General features: G+C 34.7%; 5 protein-coding genes across 12 annotated transcripts; 4 read left to right on the plus strand and 1 right to left on the minus strand.

Annotated features, from left to right (window-relative positions):
- The first annotated feature begins 1191 nt into the window (after positions 1–1191).
- LOC133705921 (3-phosphoinositide-dependent protein kinase 2-like) lies at positions 1192–7574 on the plus strand. Of its 3 annotated transcripts, XM_062131370.1 has the most exons (12): positions 1768–1896; positions 2163–2493; positions 2990–3170; positions 3319–3371; positions 3802–3903; positions 3975–4083; positions 4170–4248; positions 4416–4581; positions 5464–5598; positions 5718–5884; positions 6602–6824; positions 7160–7574. In XM_062131370.1, the coding sequence occupies exons 3-12, from the start codon at positions 3041–3043 to the stop codon at positions 7241–7243; spliced, it is 1248 nt and encodes a 415-aa protein (XP_061987354.1). In that variant the 5' UTR covers positions 1768–1896; positions 2163–2493; positions 2990–3040; the 3' UTR covers positions 7244–7574. The 3 variants fall into 3 exon arrangements, with proteins under 3 accessions (XP_061987352.1, XP_061987354.1, XP_061987353.1); XM_062131368.1 differs by lacking the exon at positions 2163–2493 and having other exon boundaries at positions 1192–1896; XM_062131369.1 differs by lacking the exons at positions 1768–1896; positions 2163–2493 and adding an exon at positions 2528–2837.
- Positions 7575–8464: 890 nt separating this feature from the next.
- On the plus strand, positions 8465–10516 carry LOC133704577 (bark storage protein A-like). Of its 5 annotated transcripts, none has more exons than XM_062129452.1 (6): positions 8472–8862; positions 8956–9023; positions 9152–9307; positions 9417–9626; positions 9792–9971; positions 10151–10516. In XM_062129452.1, exons 1-6 carry the CDS (start codon positions 8634–8636, stop codon positions 10334–10336), a joined length of 1029 nt encoding a protein of 342 aa, XP_061985436.1. In that variant the 5' UTR covers positions 8472–8633; the 3' UTR covers positions 10337–10516. The 5 variants fall into 5 exon arrangements, with proteins under 5 accessions (XP_061985432.1, XP_061985433.1, XP_061985436.1 ...); XM_062129450.1 differs by having other exon boundaries at positions 8476–8866; positions 8939–9023; XM_062129448.1 differs by having other exon boundaries at positions 8465–8866; positions 8939–9023; positions 9417–9971.
- Positions 10517–12219: 1703 nt separating this feature from the next.
- Positions 12220–14241, plus strand: LOC133704063 (bark storage protein A-like). The gene is made up of 6 exons (XM_062128800.1): positions 12220–12457; positions 12542–12609; positions 12815–12970; positions 13061–13270; positions 13439–13618; positions 13843–14241. Exons 1-6 carry the CDS (start codon positions 12220–12222, stop codon positions 14011–14013), a joined length of 1023 nt encoding a protein of 340 aa, XP_061984784.1. The 3' UTR covers positions 14014–14241.
- Positions 14242–15038: 797 nt separating this feature from the next.
- LOC133704988 (bark storage protein A-like) lies at positions 15039–17189 on the plus strand. Its single transcript, XM_062130071.1, has 6 exons — positions 15039–15340; positions 15439–15506; positions 15829–15984; positions 16069–16278; positions 16389–16568; positions 16927–17189. Exons 1-6 carry the CDS (start codon positions 15112–15114, stop codon positions 17080–17082), a joined length of 999 nt encoding a protein of 332 aa, XP_061986055.1. The 5' UTR covers positions 15039–15111; the 3' UTR covers positions 17083–17189.
- On the minus strand, positions 17075–18442 carry LOC133704989 (vacuolar protein sorting-associated protein 36-like). Of its 2 annotated transcripts, none has more exons than XM_062130072.1 (4): positions 18290–18442; positions 17806–18111; positions 17532–17618; positions 17075–17399 (listed from the first exon to the last, which is right to left on the minus strand). In XM_062130072.1, the coding sequence occupies exons 2-4, from the start codon at positions 17992–17994 to the stop codon at positions 17334–17336; spliced, it is 342 nt and encodes a 113-aa protein (XP_061986056.1). In that variant the 5' UTR covers positions 17995–18111; positions 18290–18442; the 3' UTR covers positions 17075–17333. The 2 variants fall into 2 exon arrangements, with proteins under 2 accessions (XP_061986056.1, XP_061986057.1); XM_062130073.1 differs by having other exon boundaries at positions 17806–18175.
- Positions 18443–18745: the final 303 nt, after the last annotated feature.

Below are 18745 nucleotides of genomic sequence, written 5' to 3' on the forward strand. Positions count from 1 at the left end.
TTTTTAAAATTTTTTATTTTATTTTTAATATTAACATATCAAAATAATTTAAAAAACCTAAACAAATAATTTTTTAAAAAACATTTTATATATATATATATATATATATATATATATTAATTCTTGATGAAATGACCATGTTATCTAGTTATTTTCTCCTCTAGTTTTGTTGTATTCTGTCCTCGGTCTTGTCAACGGGGGAAGGAAAAAAACTGACAAACAAGAAGAAAGAAATATATTTTTGTTAAAAAATAATATAAATTATATTTTAAAATATTAATTAATAATTTAAATTTTTAAATGAAAATATTTTTTTTATATGATATCATAATTTTGATAACTAAACGATTACGAGTTTGAATTTATTTTTATTTATTTAATAAAAATTAAATAAAAAATAAGGGGAATTTATACATGTTTTAAGCTAAAAAAAATTTTATATTAAAAAATAATATAAATTGATAATTTAAATTTTTAAATTAAAATAATTATTTGAAAATACCTCTCCAGTTCCTGTCCTTTGCTCTGTCACTAAAAAACTCCCTCCAATTCGTTGCTGGACATCCCACAGAACCCAATCCCATGCCAATTGCCTTGTGGAAAGGTAGGCTTGCCCAATATTTTATATTTTATTAAAGCAATAACCCGTAGTAGATTTGCTATTCAAATTATTATCTTATCATATAATATGTTTTATAAATATACAGGCACGAGTTTAAATAACTTGAAACCTCAAGTTATCATTAAGAACAAGAAAAAGCTACCTATCATTATATTAATATAAAAATATATAATGTATCCAAAACTTTAATTTAATCTTTATAAATAATACCTTACCCATAGAAGCAACAATATTTCAGCAAATTCATCGAAGCCCATGTCCCAAACTTCACATGATGATGATGTGACAACCCGCTTTCATTCCTGCACAGCGACTGCTTAACAAAATATATAATTTTTTTTATAAAAAGATATAATTTAACTATTTAAATTTTAAATTTATTTTTAAAATTTATTATTTTGAGTTTATAAATTTTAAAACTATTAAAAGCTTATATAACTGTTAATTTTAAGACATGTGAGATTAGTCGAAATACATATAAACTAATTTGAACCCATATTAATAAAAAAATTAATAATAAAAAAACTTTATATATATATATATATAAAGAAACCTAGACTCTTAATAGATAGAAAAGAAGAGAAAAGAAGAAAAGAAAAGAAAAGAAAGAAGAATCATTCAATCCTTTGTGCCTCTGTTCTTCTCTCTTCAATCCCCATGCCTCCCTCTCCTCCCATCAAATTCCACACACAATGATACAATCCTTACTTCTCCTCTTTCCTACAATTATAACAACATTAACTTTTTAGTGTTTTTAGATTTTTGCATCGCCCCAACAACCGGAATGCACACACATACATAGACACACACACACATATTGTAAGAAAATATAATCACGTATTTCTATGATTCAAATTAATCTTATACAAATACATCATTCACTTTTCTTTATCAGAGAGAATATAAAGGCTCAAACTTGCCCTCTGATTCTGATGGGCTCTCTCTTGACTTGAAAACCCACCTCCAAGATTTTTAGAGAGAGAAATATTGGTTTCTGTTTAGGGAGAGAGAGTGGGCTCTTTTATTTTATTTAATTATTATTACTGTTACTATTATGTGGAGATAATTTGATAGAGTGAGAAATGTTGGAAATGGAGAGGGATCCTGATTCAAAGTCGAGGATTCAAAACAGCAATTCACCTTCTTCATCATCTAATAACAATAATGGGAATGTGCAGAGATCTAAAAGCTTTGCATTTAGAGCTCCGCAAGAGAATTTCACTATTCAGGATTTTGAGCTTGGCAAGATCTATGGCGTTGGATCTTATTCAAAGGTTTGATATTTCTTTTTTGGTTTTTTCTAGCGTGGGCTCTCTGTCGGTTTGCTTCTTTGTTATTGAAGATTGGTGGGTTGTGTTTGTTTGGTCATCATTACGATTAAAGTTTGTATCTCTTATTCCACGTTTCAATTTCTTTGATTTTTAAGCCTATGTTTGTATTATCATTATCTGATTCCAGCTCGTAATCTAAAGCTTATATTTACGAGCAACACATGTATATTTTCGAGTTGGATGGGTTTAATTTTTTGGTTCTGGTCCAGGGGAGAAATTTCATTTGAAGGATGACAGATTCTGTGAAATTGAATTTCCTTTGTTTGATTCCCGGGGAAGTTGAATGAAGATAAGCAATTTTTTTTTGTAACTTACCCTTGATTCTGTCTTCACCATTGAGAAAACGAAAACCAAATACAAATGTACAATTTTAGCACTAGGTTCGTTTTGGTGCTGATATCCTTTCTTTTCTCAGCGGCCAAATGGAAAATTAGAAGTTTCAGAGGTTCACTTCATTCCCTCTGGGAGCAGCAGTCTACTGTTGTAGGCATAAGTAGTGCCTCCTAGTTGGCAGGATGGTTGGTTTGGCTTATGCTATAGGTGATTGAAGAGAGCTTCACAATGTTGTGACAGAGTAGTAGTATTGTTGAGGAGGAGATGGTGAAGCAATATCCTTCTTCATACCTTTTTCTTCAGGACATAATCTTAAGCTATGGTTATAGAGTAGGAAATCAAGCAATTGTGAATTGTTAATTTTGGACGTTTTCTGGTAATAGTGTTAGGTATTTAATTTGTGACAATACAATATTTATTTGCTGTCAGATACGTGTATTCATCATTGTTTCAATGAGTGTATGGGATGTGGAGAAGAGATACAGGGCATGGCGACTTCTTAGTTACACCATATAATGAGCGAACACTCACCCTCTCTTAAATGCCATATTGTGAGAATTTTTGACAAATGTTCAATCGGAAAATGAATATTGTTGTGTTTATTATCCAACACTTATATCCCAGGAGCCCATTCTTGCTTATAATTGTTGGCCTTTGAGCTTCTTGTGATGAATGCTGAGTATCGTACTAATGGACTTATCAGGTAGTGAGAGCAAAGAAGAAGGACACAGGAATTGTATATGCCTTGAAGATCATGGACAAAAAATTCATCACCAAAGAAAATAAAACAGCTTATGTGAAGCTAGAACGCATAGTGCTTGATCAATTGGATCATCCAGGAATCGTGCGTCTATATTTTACTTTTCAGGATAATTATTCTCTGTGTAGGTATCTGGGTAGCAGCCTATCCAAATTTCTCTGTTTTTGTTCTCCGTGTTTTATATTTTTTCTTTTGCAACCACAGTGGCTATGATTAGTTTGCTTAAGTGGGTTTATCATATGACATCGATCTATTTTGATTCTACTGTGCAGACATGGCACTTGAATCCTGTGAAGGAGGAGAACTTTTTGATCAAATAACCAGAGTGAGTACCTATTAAAAACTCCTTGCTATTAACTATTAATTTTTGGAAAAGTAACTCCTATAATTTGTCGTGGCTTTTCCTAATGCGAAACTTTTCAGAAACCATGAAACCCAATAGTATAACTTTTTGAAGAATTCTCGTAAAATTCATCTTATATCATAAATTCTTCTGCTTTCTTATATTATTTATGAACTTTAGACCATTCTGGATAAATATATAAATTAAGCTATGCCTTTAATCTTTTATATAGCTTTTATGAAAAAAAGTTGCATTTGAAACACTTTAGAGCAATTGCATAATGCCCTGTGCATTTCTGTATTCACATAATACTCAGCAGAATCTTCTGGACTTCAAACTTTTTACCCTGTAAGTGTTTTATCATGTTAGCTACTCTGTCATTGTATACTATGCCATTTAATTGTATGTGCAGAAAGGCCGTCTATCAGAGGATGAAGCTCGCTTTTATGCTGCAGAAGTTGTGGATGCTCTTGAATACATACATAGTATGGGATTAATTCATCGGGATATAAAGGTAATTTTTTAATTCATTGCTCTTCTTTTTATTTGGAAATCAAGAAAAGCTAAAGCTCTTCTAAATGGCAGCCAGAGAACTTGTTATTTACTGCAGACGGACACATTAAAATTGCTGATTTTGGAAGTGTGAAGCCCATGCAGGATAGTTGCATCACTGTCCTTCCGAATGCAGCTTCAGGTAATACTAGAACTTATCATATACAACTGTTCATTATGTTTTTTTTAAGATTCAGGTTAATTTTTTTCTTTTGATCCTCTGCTCAGACGATAAGGCTTGCACATTTGTGGGAACAGCTGCATATGTCCCTCCAGAAGTCCTTAACTCTTCTCCTGCAACTTTCGGGTAAGTGACTCCCATGAATCAATCCATATTAATGTTATAATTGGAATAAGTTTTAGGTTTTTGACAGTGTTTTTTCATGTTTGAGCTTATTTCCAGGTCCTTTTCTTTTATATAATTTCTTGTGTATGGGGGATAACCTTTTTGCTCTTTTGACCACATTCAAACAGAAATGACCTGTGGGCACTTGGCTGCACTTTGTACCAGATGCTTTCAGGGACTTCTCCTTTCAAAGATGCAAGTGAATGGCTTATATTTCAAAGAATTATTGCTCGGGATTTAAGATTTCCAGATTATTTTTCAGAAGAAGCGAGAGACCTCATTGATCACTTATTAGTAAGCTACAAAGCTTTCATATGTTGAACTTTTGTTTCTGTACTAGCTTGCTGTTTTTTGAATGTTCCTGCTTTCTCCTTTGTCTTTTTTGTTCTATTCTTATATAGGTACGTATAAAAATATTGCTACTTGGTCAATGGTAAGAGTTTACACTTGCACTACAAACATGTGCAGATTCAAGTTTTCAGTTCATACCATGACTATAATTAAGTGTGGCCATTAAATCTTTAAAATCACACAGTAACAATGACAAGGAAACCTATTTAGTACAGCCAGCTATATCTTATATGGTTGGTTTCAGGATGATCTAGACGAGTGGGAACAAGCTTAAAGATGCAGGGATGCACAATCTTTGTTGAGTGCACGTATGGATCCAAGGGGGGCTGGGGCAAAGTTACCTTCCTTCCCCCTTAAGAGATTGTAATTTAGCCTTTTACTTTCAAGAAGATTTTACCTTGGCTTCTCTAAGTGAAAAAGCTTTTAGTTGTTACCATCTACAATATCTATTTGTTTGGGTTAACACTGAGTGCCTGGATGTTAACCTTGCTATACTTTCGCATTCCAGTTTTGAGGCACATGACTAGTGACAAAGGACAGGTCATTTTATGGTGACTCACGTTGGCTGATCTCTCTTGGAATGAAAAGCAAAATTTATAGAACCTTAACCTTGCTTGATAGGAAAAGCACACATGCTTTCCTTTGGTTGTCTATTCTACCATCCTTAAGACTTGGGCCGGGAACATTATAAACATAATCTCTGAATTTGGATATTATCATGAAGCCAACGTTTGCCCCTTTGCCCCAAATATTACAAGCGATACGAATATTCTCTTATGAAGTTTGTGATTCAGGTCTTTGATCTTCAATGTTACAACCATGTAGGATATAGATCCCAGCAGAAGACCGGGTGCTGGACGTGGTGGTTATGCTGTGCTCAAGAATCATCCATTCTTTGAGGGAGTTGACTGGAAGAATTTAAGAGGAGAAACCCCTCCAAAACTTGTTTTGGAACCAATGGTACGACAACACTGCTTTAAAATATTATGTGCTGAAGGATTTCAAATTTCCTTTGTTTTTTTTGTCTTCATGCGAATAATCTTTGGATTTTTTTATCTCTTTTGTTATTCATGTACCAGGCGCAATCCAGTGACAATGACCATGACCCTGGGTCTCCATTTAACCCCACACACATTGGTGACAGTTCAATGACACAAAATGATGCGAATGTTGGAGTCTCATCATCTGCTGAAGCAACTTCACACATAACTAGACTTGCTTCAATTGACTCCTTTGATTCTAAATGGTATTGGCTTTACACCTTTTGCTTTATGCACATTATCTGCCTTTATATATGTCCCTCTTCTGCTTATCTCAATAAGTCTGATTCTTTGCTTTGCAAAATTTCTCGGTGTAAACCTGTTGCAATATATTTTTTGAGATTCTTGTTGTTGCCTCACATGGCTATTGGGAATTGAAGAATGTGCAGAGGATATGGTTCTTCTTAACCGCCATCCAACCAGTTAGAACTACTGTTTGATTTAAGTTCCTTGCATTCCTTGTCTCGTGCACCTACTCAGTTGCTTAGATTTATGTAACCTCCAAGCTTGTGCTCGGAATTGTTCGAAGAAGATTGACCTTCTTTTGAACTCACCGAGGACATGCCTTGAGATACTGGATTCATTTGAATATTTTTTTGTGTTGACTGTAACGGTTTACATAAGAGTTGAGCACATTTTTCCAGTTTTACCTCAAGGAAGTTGACCATTTAACATTACTAAAAAGCTGGTACAGCTTGCTTCTTGGAAGCAATCTAAACGAGTAGTCCTGGGGCTGGAGAAGATCTTTAGTTGGCATTATTAGGATGACTTGTGTTGGTTGTTTTCCCTCATTCTTCTTAAAGCTTCAAAAGAATGCCACTATGAAGTTATTTTAATGGAGAAATTTAAGTGTTGGTTTGTCTCTTTCCTCCTTTGTTTTCAGACTATTTGGAAGTATCTCTAACATGTATCAATGTTACCAGGCAACAGTTTTTGGATCCAGGGGAATCTGTTGTAATGATCTCGATGGTGAAGAAATTACAGAAACTGACGAGCAAGAAGGTGCAGCTTATCCTTACCAACAAGCCAAAGTTGATCTACGTGGACCCTTCAAAGTTAATAGTGAAGGGAAATATAATTTGGTCTGACAATTCTGATGACCTGAGTGTCCAAGTTACAAGTCCTTCACATTTTAAGATTTGTACGGTATGCTTCTCTTGCCAAATCATCTCCCTGATGAAATCATTGGCGGCTTTTTCATTCTAAACTAGTGTCATTTCCAATCTTTTGGGATACCTCGTCAAACCTTGGACTCGTGAAATGTAGAAAATGCATAAATAGTTTGATAGTAGGAGTTAAAAGACTTATGCTGCACCATGCTATATAGCCCTTCGATCCTCTTCATTATACATTGATTTTTTTCTTATTAAAAATTCCAGCTATAGAGGATTATTCTCCAGTTTATATCTCTTCACTCTCTCCATCCCTCACCCCTCTGCATTTTCCCTTCATTTTCCTGATTTAATTATGTGCTCTTTCAGCCGAAGAAGGTAAGGTCATTTGAAGATGTTAAGCAGAGAGCGTGGCAGTGGAAAAAGGCCATTGAGAGTCTTCAAAACCAGTGAAAATCTGTTAATGGATGTGCCGAACATTCTTTGATGCATTGATACATAGAGGAACTTGGGGATTCCTAAAACAGTCGACACCCCCAACAATTATTTATTTTGTTGCAAGTTTGGCCTCTTCAAGGTGCAAAGCTGCCCCATCAAGCTCACTTTCCCTCCCGCTCCAAACTGACTTTGCAACGGGGCCTTTCTGTATGTTATGCTTTTAATGAAAGTCGTGTACAACGCAAGTCTTGATTGCTGGGTTTGTAGAGGAGGGCTAGGGTTCACTACTTATTTACTACATTTAAAGTTCCAAGCCATTAATGAAAAGTTCTTTCCTTGAATGAAATATTTACAGGTGAAGATATATCCCAATTATTTTCTGTTACTGTTGCATAGATACTGCTCTGTGCTGATAGAGTCATGGAAGCAAGTCCAATTTTTTTTTTTTTAAATCTAAAAATACTTGAAATTAATGTAATATGAGCAAATAAAACATTATTACAGGAAATAAAACATTATTAATGTACTTGATCGAAAATAAAAATATAAGGATGCAATGTTATATTTTTCAAATAACTAGAATTAATTAATTATTTTGTTAGAACACACGGATTAAATAATTATTTGTTCTATATTTGAAAGAAGGTCAAGGTATGTCAAATGATACCTAGATGTTGAACAGAACAGGTCACTCTACACTACAGAGGCCAAGGCTGTTGTTTTGGAAAAAAAAGAAGATTTTGACCAGTTTATGAATTAACACGTGAAGTCAATTGTTTAGGTACATGGTGGGACTGGATTTAATAACAGTGATTATTACATTGCCGGTAATTATTTTGGTGCAGATGCATTGCAGTAAGAAAATATTTACAGAACATAGCTTTTAAGAGCTTAAGCCTTGTCTTGTTCTGTTTATGATAAGTAACTGCCAGATAAGCATCGTCGGCAGCTCGAAATCACTTGTAGTCTCCGATTTACTCTCAGGCGAAACAAGAAGTCAGATTATTTCGTTGTTTTACATTAATTAACATTTTTTGCAGATAAAATATAGCACAACAAGAAGATGGCATGCAGAGCCATACATGAAGATGAGAATTTAAGCTCAAAAACATTTAATAATAGGATATTATGCTAATTATTGTCTTCTCTGCCTCTCTGGTCCTGTCAAGAGATAGGACCCTGATCTTGTCTATTTTTAAAAGCTCCCACTTGGGCTGTCAACTTCATGTGAATTTACATTTCCTTCTTTTCTAAATAAATAAATAAATCAATCAATCAATCAATCAATCAATATGGAACACCAGAAAATGAATCATGAGGCAAGAAATAAAAAAAATATATCTACCAGATCGATGGAAGCGTTGACCGAGCATATATATAGGTCTTTTCATTCAAGCAAATAGTAATGAACTCAACCATGGCTGCACGGTGTTTTGTAGTGCTGGTTTTTGTTTCTTTTCTGGTTATGTCTGTGTCAGCCATACCATCAAAGAGGAGGAGAGGTACAATCAAACAACTCAACCGCAAAGGGCCTTATATTGGTCTCATAACTGTGTATTCACCAGAAGAAGAGGCATTTTTCAGATCTGGGGCGTTTAAGCCAGATGCTAAACACCCTTTTGTGGATCTCTCAGGCAGGTATTCTTTCTCGGGAATGGATGCTAGATACTTTGATTACAGTTGATTGTAGTTTGTTCTGTTAAATGACAGTAATTATGATGTTGAAGGGCGAAGGTATCGAGTGGGAAAAATCAATGGGAAGAAAGTCGTTTTCGTGAGATGTGGGGTTGGAATGGTAAGCCAGTATTATCTTTTCACCCCACTTGATGCTTTGAGTTCTGTTTTTTGTGTACTCTTAGACTGAAGATTCATAGCTGTATTTCCCTTCACAAACTGATTTAAGTTTGGTTCTGACTCGATCAGACAAACGCTGCTGCGGTAACACAACAAATGCTGGATCTGTTTGACGTAACTGGGATTGTTCATTTTGGAATTTCTGGCAATGTGAATGATTCTATGTCGATTGGGGATGTTACCATTCCCAAACAATTTGCTCACACTGGCCTTTGGAACTGGCTGGTACAAGTTCAAAAATTTTAAAAACTTTAAATCTTTAATGTGTTGTTATTTCTGTTGTCCCTATCCTATCCAATTGCAGCTTACGCACACAGACCTTCGCGATTGATAGAACCCGAATGGAACTATGGACCCGGCCGATGTGGCTTACTTGGAGGTTGGAAGCTACAATGTACCTGAAGGTGATGGCGTGAATCTGCTGGGGCAGATTGGATACAGCACTGAGCAGCTCTTTTCTGTGTCAAGGGAGCCTAACACTGCTGTTTCATTGTGGTGGATGGAAGTAAGTCAGCAATGGCTTCAACTTGCTAGGAGCCTTGAGGTTAGACATTCAAATCCAGCCCCTCAGTTTTCACCATCTGCTAATTTTACTTTCTTGAAAGTCACTATTAAGGAAATTTGCTGGCTGCTCTTTGATGCTTCTTTCACAATTTCCTACAGAAGCCTCTTCTGTAGTAGATTACACTTGCAATTTATAACTCTTCAGGGGATGGAACTGGAGAAGTGTGTTAATTCAAGCTTGTGCCTTCCAGAGAAGCCTAAGCTAGTTGTTGGGCTCAAGGGCGCGACGTCCAACATCTTTTTGGACAATGCAGCTTACAGAGATTTCCTCTTTCAAACTTTTGAGGTTTCATCATCAGACATGGAAAGTTCTGCTGTAGTAATGGCAAGTTAACTTATCTGAATCCTCCTTCTGATAACCAGCACAGTTAAATGGACTAGTCCTTTTCTTTTCTTTTTTCTTTTCACATTGTAATTAAGATCCAAAGCTTCTGAAGTAGCTAAGATTCGAACAATTAATTTCATGATCAACAAAGATCATACTGACGGAACTTGCTTTTTCAGACATGCTTGTCAAATGGCTTTCCTGTGATTGTCATCCGAGGGCTGTCAGATTTAGCTGGAGCAGAATCAGGAGACAATGCAATCCACACATTTGGTTCACTCGCAGCCCTCAATGCTGCTAAAGCTGTTCTTGAATTTATCAGCAAGCTACCAGGATACAACTCTCCATTGCAGCATTACATGTAGTTTCTCATTAATGTGTCATCATACCATGAAATTAGAGTTTTAACAACTAATAGACAAAGCAGACATCTTTAGGGGTTCTTCAGCAGCAGGAACAAACTTCATCTGGGACACATTCTACAAGCCCAGATTTTTATATCAATCAATGATTCGAAAATGGAAGAAGTAATTTGCTTGCAACAATTGATTGAAAAAAAATTTAAAAGTTGATGCGCTAGCCGGATATTTTTTCGTGAAAACTAAAAATAAATATTAGGTAAATAATCAGATGTATAGCCTATGTTATGTGGAGGTTGAATTAAATATATTTTGAAGTAAAAAAAAAAATTCAAGTATTGCGGATGTTTTTCTAGTAAAAAAATTAAACATTGATTCAATATTATTATTAATTTATTAAGTTCAAAGATAATTTGAAAAGATAATTTGGATAACTATAAAAATAAAATTTAATTTATTTTTTTAAAAAATATATTTTAAAAATATTTCATTGATAACATAGCCAAACTCATACTCATAATCTATGTAAAGTAAATTTTAATATCCATCGGAGTGTCTTGAAGCCGTTAGGTAAAACTTTAATATCATGAACTCCAGTTTAAGCCTCTCATTCAATCTCTTTTAAAACTGCATTTAAAGAAGAAAGAGACATTAGAATAAGTAATAAGATGGTGAAACCTTAACTACCCAGATTCTTATCCACCCTGTAAAAATCAATTTGATCACGAGTAATCTTACAACACAGCGGTGAGTAGTTAGTTTGCAAAATATTTTCTTTAAAATATATATTAAAATAATATTTTTTTTTACATCAACACATAAAAATAATCTAAAAATATAAAAAAATTTATTCAAAATAAAAAAATTAAAAAACTTTTAAAACACAAAAATAAATTGCTCTTCTTTGTCGATTTTTCCCCCCATTTTTGCTGAACCACCCTTTTCTAAAAAACTCATTGGGATTAAAATAGGGACTAATTATCGGCTCTTAATCATATTAGTAGTCCACATATTTAGAATCTCATTTAAATCATATATTATAACTATGATTTGTCTGGTAATTTTTTTTAACTGTTGTTTACCATGCGGACCATTTTTTTTTATATAAAAAAAATCATGTGATTAAAATACGAAACATTTATTTGGATCATCTTGATAAATATGATTTGCCTTGTAAATTTATCTTTTCACTTTTGCTGTCAACTCTATGTGAACCACTCTTTTTTCTATAAAGCTTAATGCGATTAAAATGGCAACCAGTTATTAGCCCTAAGTCATATCAGTAATCTACATATTCAAGATTTTATTCCGATCATGTCTAATAGCTACAATTTACCTTGTCATTTTCTTTTTTCACTTTTGTTGTCAGCTCTGAACCACTTTTTTTCTAAAAAAACTTAATATGATTTAGATGCAGATAAATTATTTTGTTTGTTTTAGTATTTTAAAAGTATTTTTAAAAATTTATAATTTTTTTATTTTAAATTAATTTTTTAAATATTTTCAGATAGTCGTAATGTAATGTTATGATGTCAAAATTAAAATTTAAAAGATAAAAATATATTATTTTAATATATTTTCAAATAAAAAACACTTTAAAAAAATCACTAAAACTATATATATACACATACACTTTAAATCACTAAAACAATATGTAATTAAGTAATTTTATGTTTGAGAGTGTAGTTAGTATTGCTTTTTATTTAGAAATATATTAAAATAATATTTTTTATATTTTTAACAAATTATTTTTGATATCAATACATCAGAACTATCTAGAAATACTAAAACAAAATATTATTGTAAAAACAAAATTCAAAATTTTAAACTTAATTAAGCAGCCTATATATAGGCAATTCACATATAAGGCTTACAAGCTAAACTCAACCATGGCAGCAAAACTTGTAACACTACCATATTTTGCATCGGTAGTCTTGACTTGTTTGGTGGTTGTATCTGTGTCAGCTATAACATCAAAGAAGATAAATTCTTTGAAACTAACAAAGCAAGTTAACAGCAAAGGGCCTTATATTGGTCTCCTCACTGTGTTTCCACCAGAAGAGAATGCCTTTTTAGGGACTGCGGATTTCAAGCCTAATCCTGAGCACCCTTTCGTGGACCTGTCAGGTATGTGGGTTCTTTTCTTATATAAATGCATTGTTGATGGAATACATTTGTTCTGCAAGTTAGCATGACAATGTGGTACTGAAGGGCGAAGATATCGAGTCGGAACAATCTACGGGAAGAAAGTCATCTATGTGAGATGTGGGATTGGAATGGTAAATCATTTTCTTTTATTCACTCCAATTAATGCATCAAGTTTGAAGTTATATGGCACGTCTCCAAAAGAAAAAAAAAAAATTCAGTATAGTACAGGAGAGCTTGTTAGACTAGAAAATTCATAGCTGCAGAAGAAACATGGCAATGTTTACTGAACACGTTGCCACCCTCGAGCTGATTTAAATGTGCTGCTGGTTCAATCAGGTCAATGCTGCTGCGGTGACACAACAAATGCTGGATCTGTTTCATGTAGCCGGGATTGTCCATTTTGGGATTTCTGGCAATATCAACAATTCTATGTCCATTGGAGATGTTAGCATCCCCAAACAGTTTGCTAATACTGGCCTTTGGAATTGGCTGGTGTGAATTCATAAATATTCTTACGCTGTAGTTTTGACCTCTTTCAATCATATTTTCAACTTCACGTATACAGAATTTTGTGATTTGTAGAACCCAAAAGGAACTGTGGACCCTGATGATGTCGCTCAATTAGAGGTTGGAAAATATAATGTGCCTAAAGGAGACGGTGTGAATCTGTTAGGAAAACTCAGTTACAGTCCCGAGCAGTTATTTTCAGTGTCAAGGGAGCCTAATGATGCTATGACCCTGTTTTGGGCAGGAGTGAGTCAGCACTGGCTTAAGCTCGCTTCTAGTTTGGAGGTTAGACATACATATCCCGTCTCTCAGATTTTTCCAATTTGCTAATATTTCTTTCCTCAAAGTTATAGCTAAGATAAAATGCAGGCTACTCTTTGCTATTTGATACACAATTTCCTACACAAGCCTCTCTTACAGATTAGTTTCAATGTATCGTTCAATCTTCTTCAGGGGATGGAACTGGAGAAGTGTGTTAATTCAAGCTTGTGCCTTCCACAAAAGCCCAAGCTAGTTGTTGGGCTCAAGGGCTCAACCGCAGACATTTTCGTGGACAACGCAGCTTACAGGGATTTCCTTTATAAGGCTTTTGGGGTTTCATCAGCTGATATGGAGAGCTCTGCTGTAGTGATGGCAAGTTTTTCTTCCCTTTGATCTTAATTACTTAATATGTTCTTTATTTTTCCATTCGGTGTTGAATGTATCAAGTTTTGATTAGGTTGATAAGCATCAGCATAAACATATTCATTGTATTGAATTTGAACCTTGTTCAAATCCTGGCTATCTATTCTGAAATTACAAGATCCAACAGGTTGTTTCATTATCAACTGAAGAAATTAATACTATTGCTATTCCAGACTTGCTTGTCAAATGGTATCCCTGTGATTGTCATCAGAGGGATGTCAGATTTAGCTGGAGGACAATCAGGAGAGAATGCAATGGACACATATGGTTCGCTTGCAGCTCTGAATACTGCCAAGGCTGTTCTTAAATTTATCAGCAAGCTACCGGGATATAATTCTCGATAGAGTTATGCTTTAAAGCATTGTTTCGCATTGGTCAGTTGCAATAATAAGAAATATGAGTGACAAGTTAAATAACTGTCTTTCTTAGAAGTTCTCCAGCATATCCTAGCTGATTTAGTGCAGCAGAATAAACTTCCTTGGAAACATATCTTTAAAGGAAAGATTTTGATGTCAATCAGTGATGCAAAGCTGTAAGAACTCTTAAATAAAGTGTTCACGATAATTACAGTATTCTCACATCTTGTAATGTATGATTGAGGATGCAAGCCATTTTATTTTGTGATAAACAGTTTGTGTTTTTTTTTCTGTCGTATCAAGGCCTGATATGGACAGTCGGGCTAGACCCCCCTCCTTCATAATTTATATAACCTCCTGCCAAGGATGAAAGGATCTGGCACTGGATTTTTTTTTGAGCATAATGTCTCTACATTATTAAATACTGGTTTGGAAGGACAAAGAATGATGCTTTTCACAATTGCGTAGATCAGGATGTTCTTTTTTCCTGTTATATTAATTTGGAGAATGCTATGGTTCCTGGAAGCTCTCATTTCTGTGCCGTTTCTGCAGAAATAATGCAGGTTGAAAATTAAAAACAACATATACCCAAGAGGGAAATTTCCTGGAACTTAGCCCTTTACTTAATACCAGCTGAAAATGAAATATTTTCGAAAGTAAACGGATGCTTAAGGTAAGCTGTGGAATTTTTGAACAAATGGTTAAGTGAGTGAGTGAGTCAGCCTGTAATTAAATAATTATCACTCCTTTCGTTCGTCTAAATCGTTGACTTATTCTAAATCTGAAAGGATCGTCATTCTTCAACTTAATTAGAAAAATGAATATCATAAACGGATTCTTGATTAGCAATTAAATTTCTTTTTCCTGCTCCACGTTATCTTATTGGCCACTCAAAGTCCACATGAAAGACTGGCCATGGATTGTCATGCAAGAAAGCCAGCATCGTCATAACAGGAATCTTTAATATATATTATTTAAGCCGGCCTCTCTGACTAACTGAACTTATATTTAAAAATCTGCTGGCTGGATGTGTGACCAGTTGAGGTTACAAGTATGGTTTTTCCCATAAGCTGATGAACCACAAACATGGCTGCAGAACAATTAGTTGCACTACTATTTCTGACCCTGGTTTTAATATTTGTAAATGCATCAGCTATTCCATCAAACAGATTAAAGTTTTTGAATATCATCAAAGAAGTGAACAGAAAAGGGCCTTACGTTGGCCTAATTACTGTTTATCCACCGGAGGAGAATGCCTTTTTTGCATCTAAGGCCTTTAAGCCTGATGGGAAGCATCCTTTTGTGGATCTCTCAGGTGATGTCTGTGATGCGATCTCATTGGACATTAGATGCCTGTAGACAGTTGAGCTCTTCAAGCTTGTATAGCAAATTAATTGTGGTTGTTTGTTGCAGGACGACGGTTCCGGGTCGGAAAGGTTCAGGGGAAGAAAGTTATCTACGTGAGATGTGGGGTTGGAATGGTAAGCAAAGATACTAATTACTTGTGATGCATATATTTTAGGTGAAAACTTCTGTGGCTGATATGTCAAAATGGCATCATAGAGCTTCTTAAATCTTATTAGGGGAAACCAAGTTAGTCATAACACGAACCACTTGTCTTTAAAATCATTCCAGTTTAAATTCACACAGATCAGTGGGTAATAAAAGCTTTTCCTATCTTTTTCACATAATCTGATGTAGGGTCCTAGAAGGGGAGATTTTGAATATGATCAGGAAATGCCATTCTTCCTGTAACATGAATTTTCAAGCTTATTTAATCAAGGTTTTTTTTGGCTCTTTTAGGTCAATGCAGCTGCAGCAACACAACAAATGCTGGACATGTTTGATATAACAGGAATAGTCCATTTTGGCATTGCTGGAAACGTAAACAATTCCATGTCCATTGGAGATGTTACGATCCCCAAACAGTTTGCTCACACTGGCATTTGGGATTGGCTGGTACAAATTCGTCCATGCCTGTCATCTCTTCTCCATCTTTTTCATGTTATTTTGTTCTTTATAAAAAAAGTATACCCTTGACAGAATCCTAATGGAACATTGCCCACCAATGATATTGCTGAATTGGACTTTGGAAGCTACAACGTACCAAAAGGAGATGGGATGAATCTGTTGGGAAAGATTGGATATAGTTATGAGCAGTTCTTTTCTGAGTCAGGGAAGCCTAATACTGCCATACCACTATTTTGGGCACAAATAAGCGAACAATGGCTTCAGCTTGCCGCTGGCTTGGAGGTTAATTATCTTGATTTGTGAATGTTGCTTCCTTTTCTATATATATATATATGTATATAAATATATATTTTCCAAGTTTTGATGAATTTTTCAATCCTGATATACTCCAGGGGATGGAACTGGAAAGGTGTGTGAATTCAAGTGTGTGCCTTTCTCGAAAGCCTAAGCTAGTTGTTGGCCTCAGGGGTTCAACAGCCAATATTTTTGTGGACAACGCAGCTTACAGGGATTTCCTTTATCAAACTTATGCTGTTTCATCAGTGGATATGGAGAGTTTTGCTGTAGTTATGGTAAGATTCCTCGGCTTGCTCTTCAGTTTTAATAGTTCATTTTTCTTCTCTTTTCTGTGTCTCTATCTCCTTGCATTCCGATGTCTACATGAGGCAAAGAACATAATATGCATTATGAGAGCACCTTCTCAGCTTGTGTTCAGACCAACTGTGCTGCATAATAGCAAGCGATTAGGGCCTTAGAAATGCAATGAAAGATTTAGGTTTTGGAGGACTGAATCTACCCAATTTGAGTGGCCTGACATTGTTGAAGTTTATTAAATTGTCTAAAATGCTTGCATTTTCAAACCTGACTCTTACAGTCGACAATTGTATTTTGCTCTTCAAAATATTCTAACAATTTATGGTGGTTTCCCAGACAAGCTTGTCAAACGGGTATCCTGTGATTGTCATCAGAGGGCTATCAGATTTAGCTGGAGGACAGACCGGACAGAATGCAATCCAGACATTTGGACCCTTAGCAGCTCGCAATGCTGTCCAAGCTGTTGTCAAATTTATCGGATATCTGTCTTAATACTAATCATCAACTAGCTCTCTTATATAATGTGTTACAACACTACAAGTTCTTCCACAAAGAACATATCTTATACCCATCAATAAAACCAACAATCAGTTTATTTATTGCCAGTTGGTAGTGACTTACGTGATATATTTGTCTATAGCAGCTTAAGTACAATCTTATGAATAAGTTGAAAGTCGCGAAGATAATCCATCTTTTGGATCTCAAGACAAACAATCATAATTCCAGATCAGTTGAAGATAGTATCATGCATACACATCAAACTTCTCCCAAAGAGAAAGTGCTCGCAACCAATCCTCAGGTGAGATCAACTGTATGCAGAACACGTACAAAAAGAATAAAGGGTCTATTAGCATCAGTGAGAGCTGCCAAGAAATCAAAAGTTCAATATGGATTGAAGTAATACTCAGTAAAACGAGGAATGCTCATGACATCAAACAAACCTGTGCGAGCACGGTTGGGGAGTCCATACAAGATTGATTGATCACTCCTCCAGCTTTCTTTAGAGGAAATCTGACAAAATCTGCCAACTGAGCAAAAACGAAGAGAGATTGAAATTCTCTTCGAGGGAAGAAAATTAAGTAAAAGAGGATCCATTTAACATGAGAATTTACTCAGCATACAAAAGCAAGTAATACTAAGAATATCCATCTAAATCTCTCTTATCAAACAATTAGCCGTGAGAAATACACAGAGAGTCATCAAAACAGACTTGACCTGACAGGACAGTTGTTGATGATACATGGCACCTGCAGACTCTTTTGTTACTGGAGATATGATACCAACACTCAACAGCCAATCTTTCATCTCTTCTTTGGAATCCATTTCCTCATCATCCCCATAACTACTTTGAGAGCTCGAGCCCGGCAAAAGCCTCTGCCTCACCTTCTCTGCTAGCATGACCATAACTCTTTACCCTCGTTACACCTCAGAACATAAAGCCGCAGCCAAAACCAGAGCGATGAAACAACAACAGCTTAACTCAACACACCATACACAAATCAAAACATAACTTCTGCAGTCCTGTTACAAAGCCAGACATTCAGTCAAATATTCACTTCTCACATAATCTAACCAGTGCAACAGCCTGTGGACATAAAAGTTCATGTCAAGTTACCTCAACTGCTATTCTTAAATAGAACTAAAAATCTCCACAAGCTATAAACTTTCTGAAAAAAAAAAAAATGATAAAGGAAATTACCGTAAGAGCATTCAAGTCTTGAAAAAGCCTCTTGCAAGCTCTTATTCCTCCCTTTCCAAATTTAACGATCCACATAAGAAGAACCTAACACCTATTTTTGGGAATCACCTCACCTTGTCCTTGTCTTCAGTCTCTAATTTGTTATTGCTAATCTAGTTGCTTTTAATTTACCCAGAATACATGAATGTTCTCCAATCAATTTATAACACGGGTCTATCTCTCATTTTGATAGGTAAATAACGGCGTAATTACTGATCAGAATTCTTGTAAATATTCTTTTTACATATAATGTTAAAATCATAGCTTGTTTATTTTTGTATTTTAAAAATATTTTTAATAAAATTTAAATTTTTTTTTATTTTTTTATTAACTTTAAATTAATATGTTTTTAGTGTTTTTAAATTATTTTGATGTGTTAATTTTAAAAATAATTTTTAAAAAATAAAAAAATATTAT

This window comes from Populus nigra, chromosome 10, assembly GCF_951802175.1.
Source record: "Populus nigra chromosome 10, ddPopNigr1.1, whole genome shotgun sequence".
Taxonomy (NCBI): domain Eukaryota; kingdom Viridiplantae; phylum Streptophyta; class Magnoliopsida; order Malpighiales; family Salicaceae; genus Populus; species Populus nigra.

Excerpts from the sequence above, each read along its gene's own strand:
- LOC133704063 (XM_062128800.1), top strand. The coding sequence starts at position 12,220 with ATGGCAGCAAAACTTGTAACACTACCATATTTTGCATCGGTAGTCTTG. Across the intron at positions 12,610-12,814 it reads TGAGATGTGGGATTGGAATG|GTCAATGCTGCTGCGGTGAC; the intron begins GTAAATCATTTT and ends TGGTTCAATCAG. Across the intron at positions 13,271-13,438 it reads AGCTCGCTTCTAGTTTGGAG|GGGATGGAACTGGAGAAGTG; the intron begins GTTAGACATACA and ends AATCTTCTTCAG.
- LOC133704989 (XM_062130072.1), bottom strand. The coding sequence starts at position 17,994 with ATGGTCATGCTAGCAGAGAAGGTGAGGCAGAGGCTTTTGCCGGGCTCG. Across the intron at positions 17,619-17,805 it reads ATCAACAACTGTCCTGTCAG|TTGGCAGATTTTGTCAGATT; the intron begins GTCAAGTCTGTT and ends GTTTTTGCTCAG. Across the intron at positions 17,400-17,531 it reads CCCCAACCGTGCTCGCACAG|TTGATCTCACCTGAGGATTG; the intron begins GTTTGTTTGATG and ends TTCTGCATACAG.
- LOC133704988 (XM_062130071.1), top strand. The coding sequence starts at position 15,112 with ATGGCTGCAGAACAATTAGTTGCACTACTATTTCTGACCCTGGTTTTA. Across the intron at positions 15,507-15,828 it reads TGAGATGTGGGGTTGGAATG|GTCAATGCAGCTGCAGCAAC; the intron begins GTAAGCAAAGAT and ends TGGCTCTTTTAG. Across the intron at positions 15,985-16,068 it reads CTGGCATTTGGGATTGGCTG|AATCCTAATGGAACATTGCC; the intron begins GTACAAATTCGT and ends TACCCTTGACAG.
- LOC133704577 (XM_062129448.1), top strand. The coding sequence starts at position 8,634 with ATGAACTCAACCATGGCTGCACGGTGTTTTGTAGTGCTGGTTTTTGTT. Across the intron at positions 8,867-8,938 it reads TTTGTGGATCTCTCAGGCAG|TAATTATGATGTTGAAGGGC; the intron begins GTATTCTTTCTC and ends GTTAAATGACAG. Across the intron at positions 9,024-9,151 it reads TGAGATGTGGGGTTGGAATG|ACAAACGCTGCTGCGGTAAC; the intron begins GTAAGCCAGTAT and ends TGACTCGATCAG.
- LOC133705921 (XM_062131368.1), top strand. The coding sequence starts at position 1,705 with ATGTTGGAAATGGAGAGGGATCCTGATTCAAAGTCGAGGATTCAAAAC. Across the intron at positions 4,084-4,169 it reads CCTTCCGAATGCAGCTTCAG|ACGATAAGGCTTGCACATTT; the intron begins GTAATACTAGAA and ends TCCTCTGCTCAG. Across the intron at positions 5,599-5,717 it reads AACTTGTTTTGGAACCAATG|GCGCAATCCAGTGACAATGA; the intron begins GTACGACAACAC and ends TTCATGTACCAG.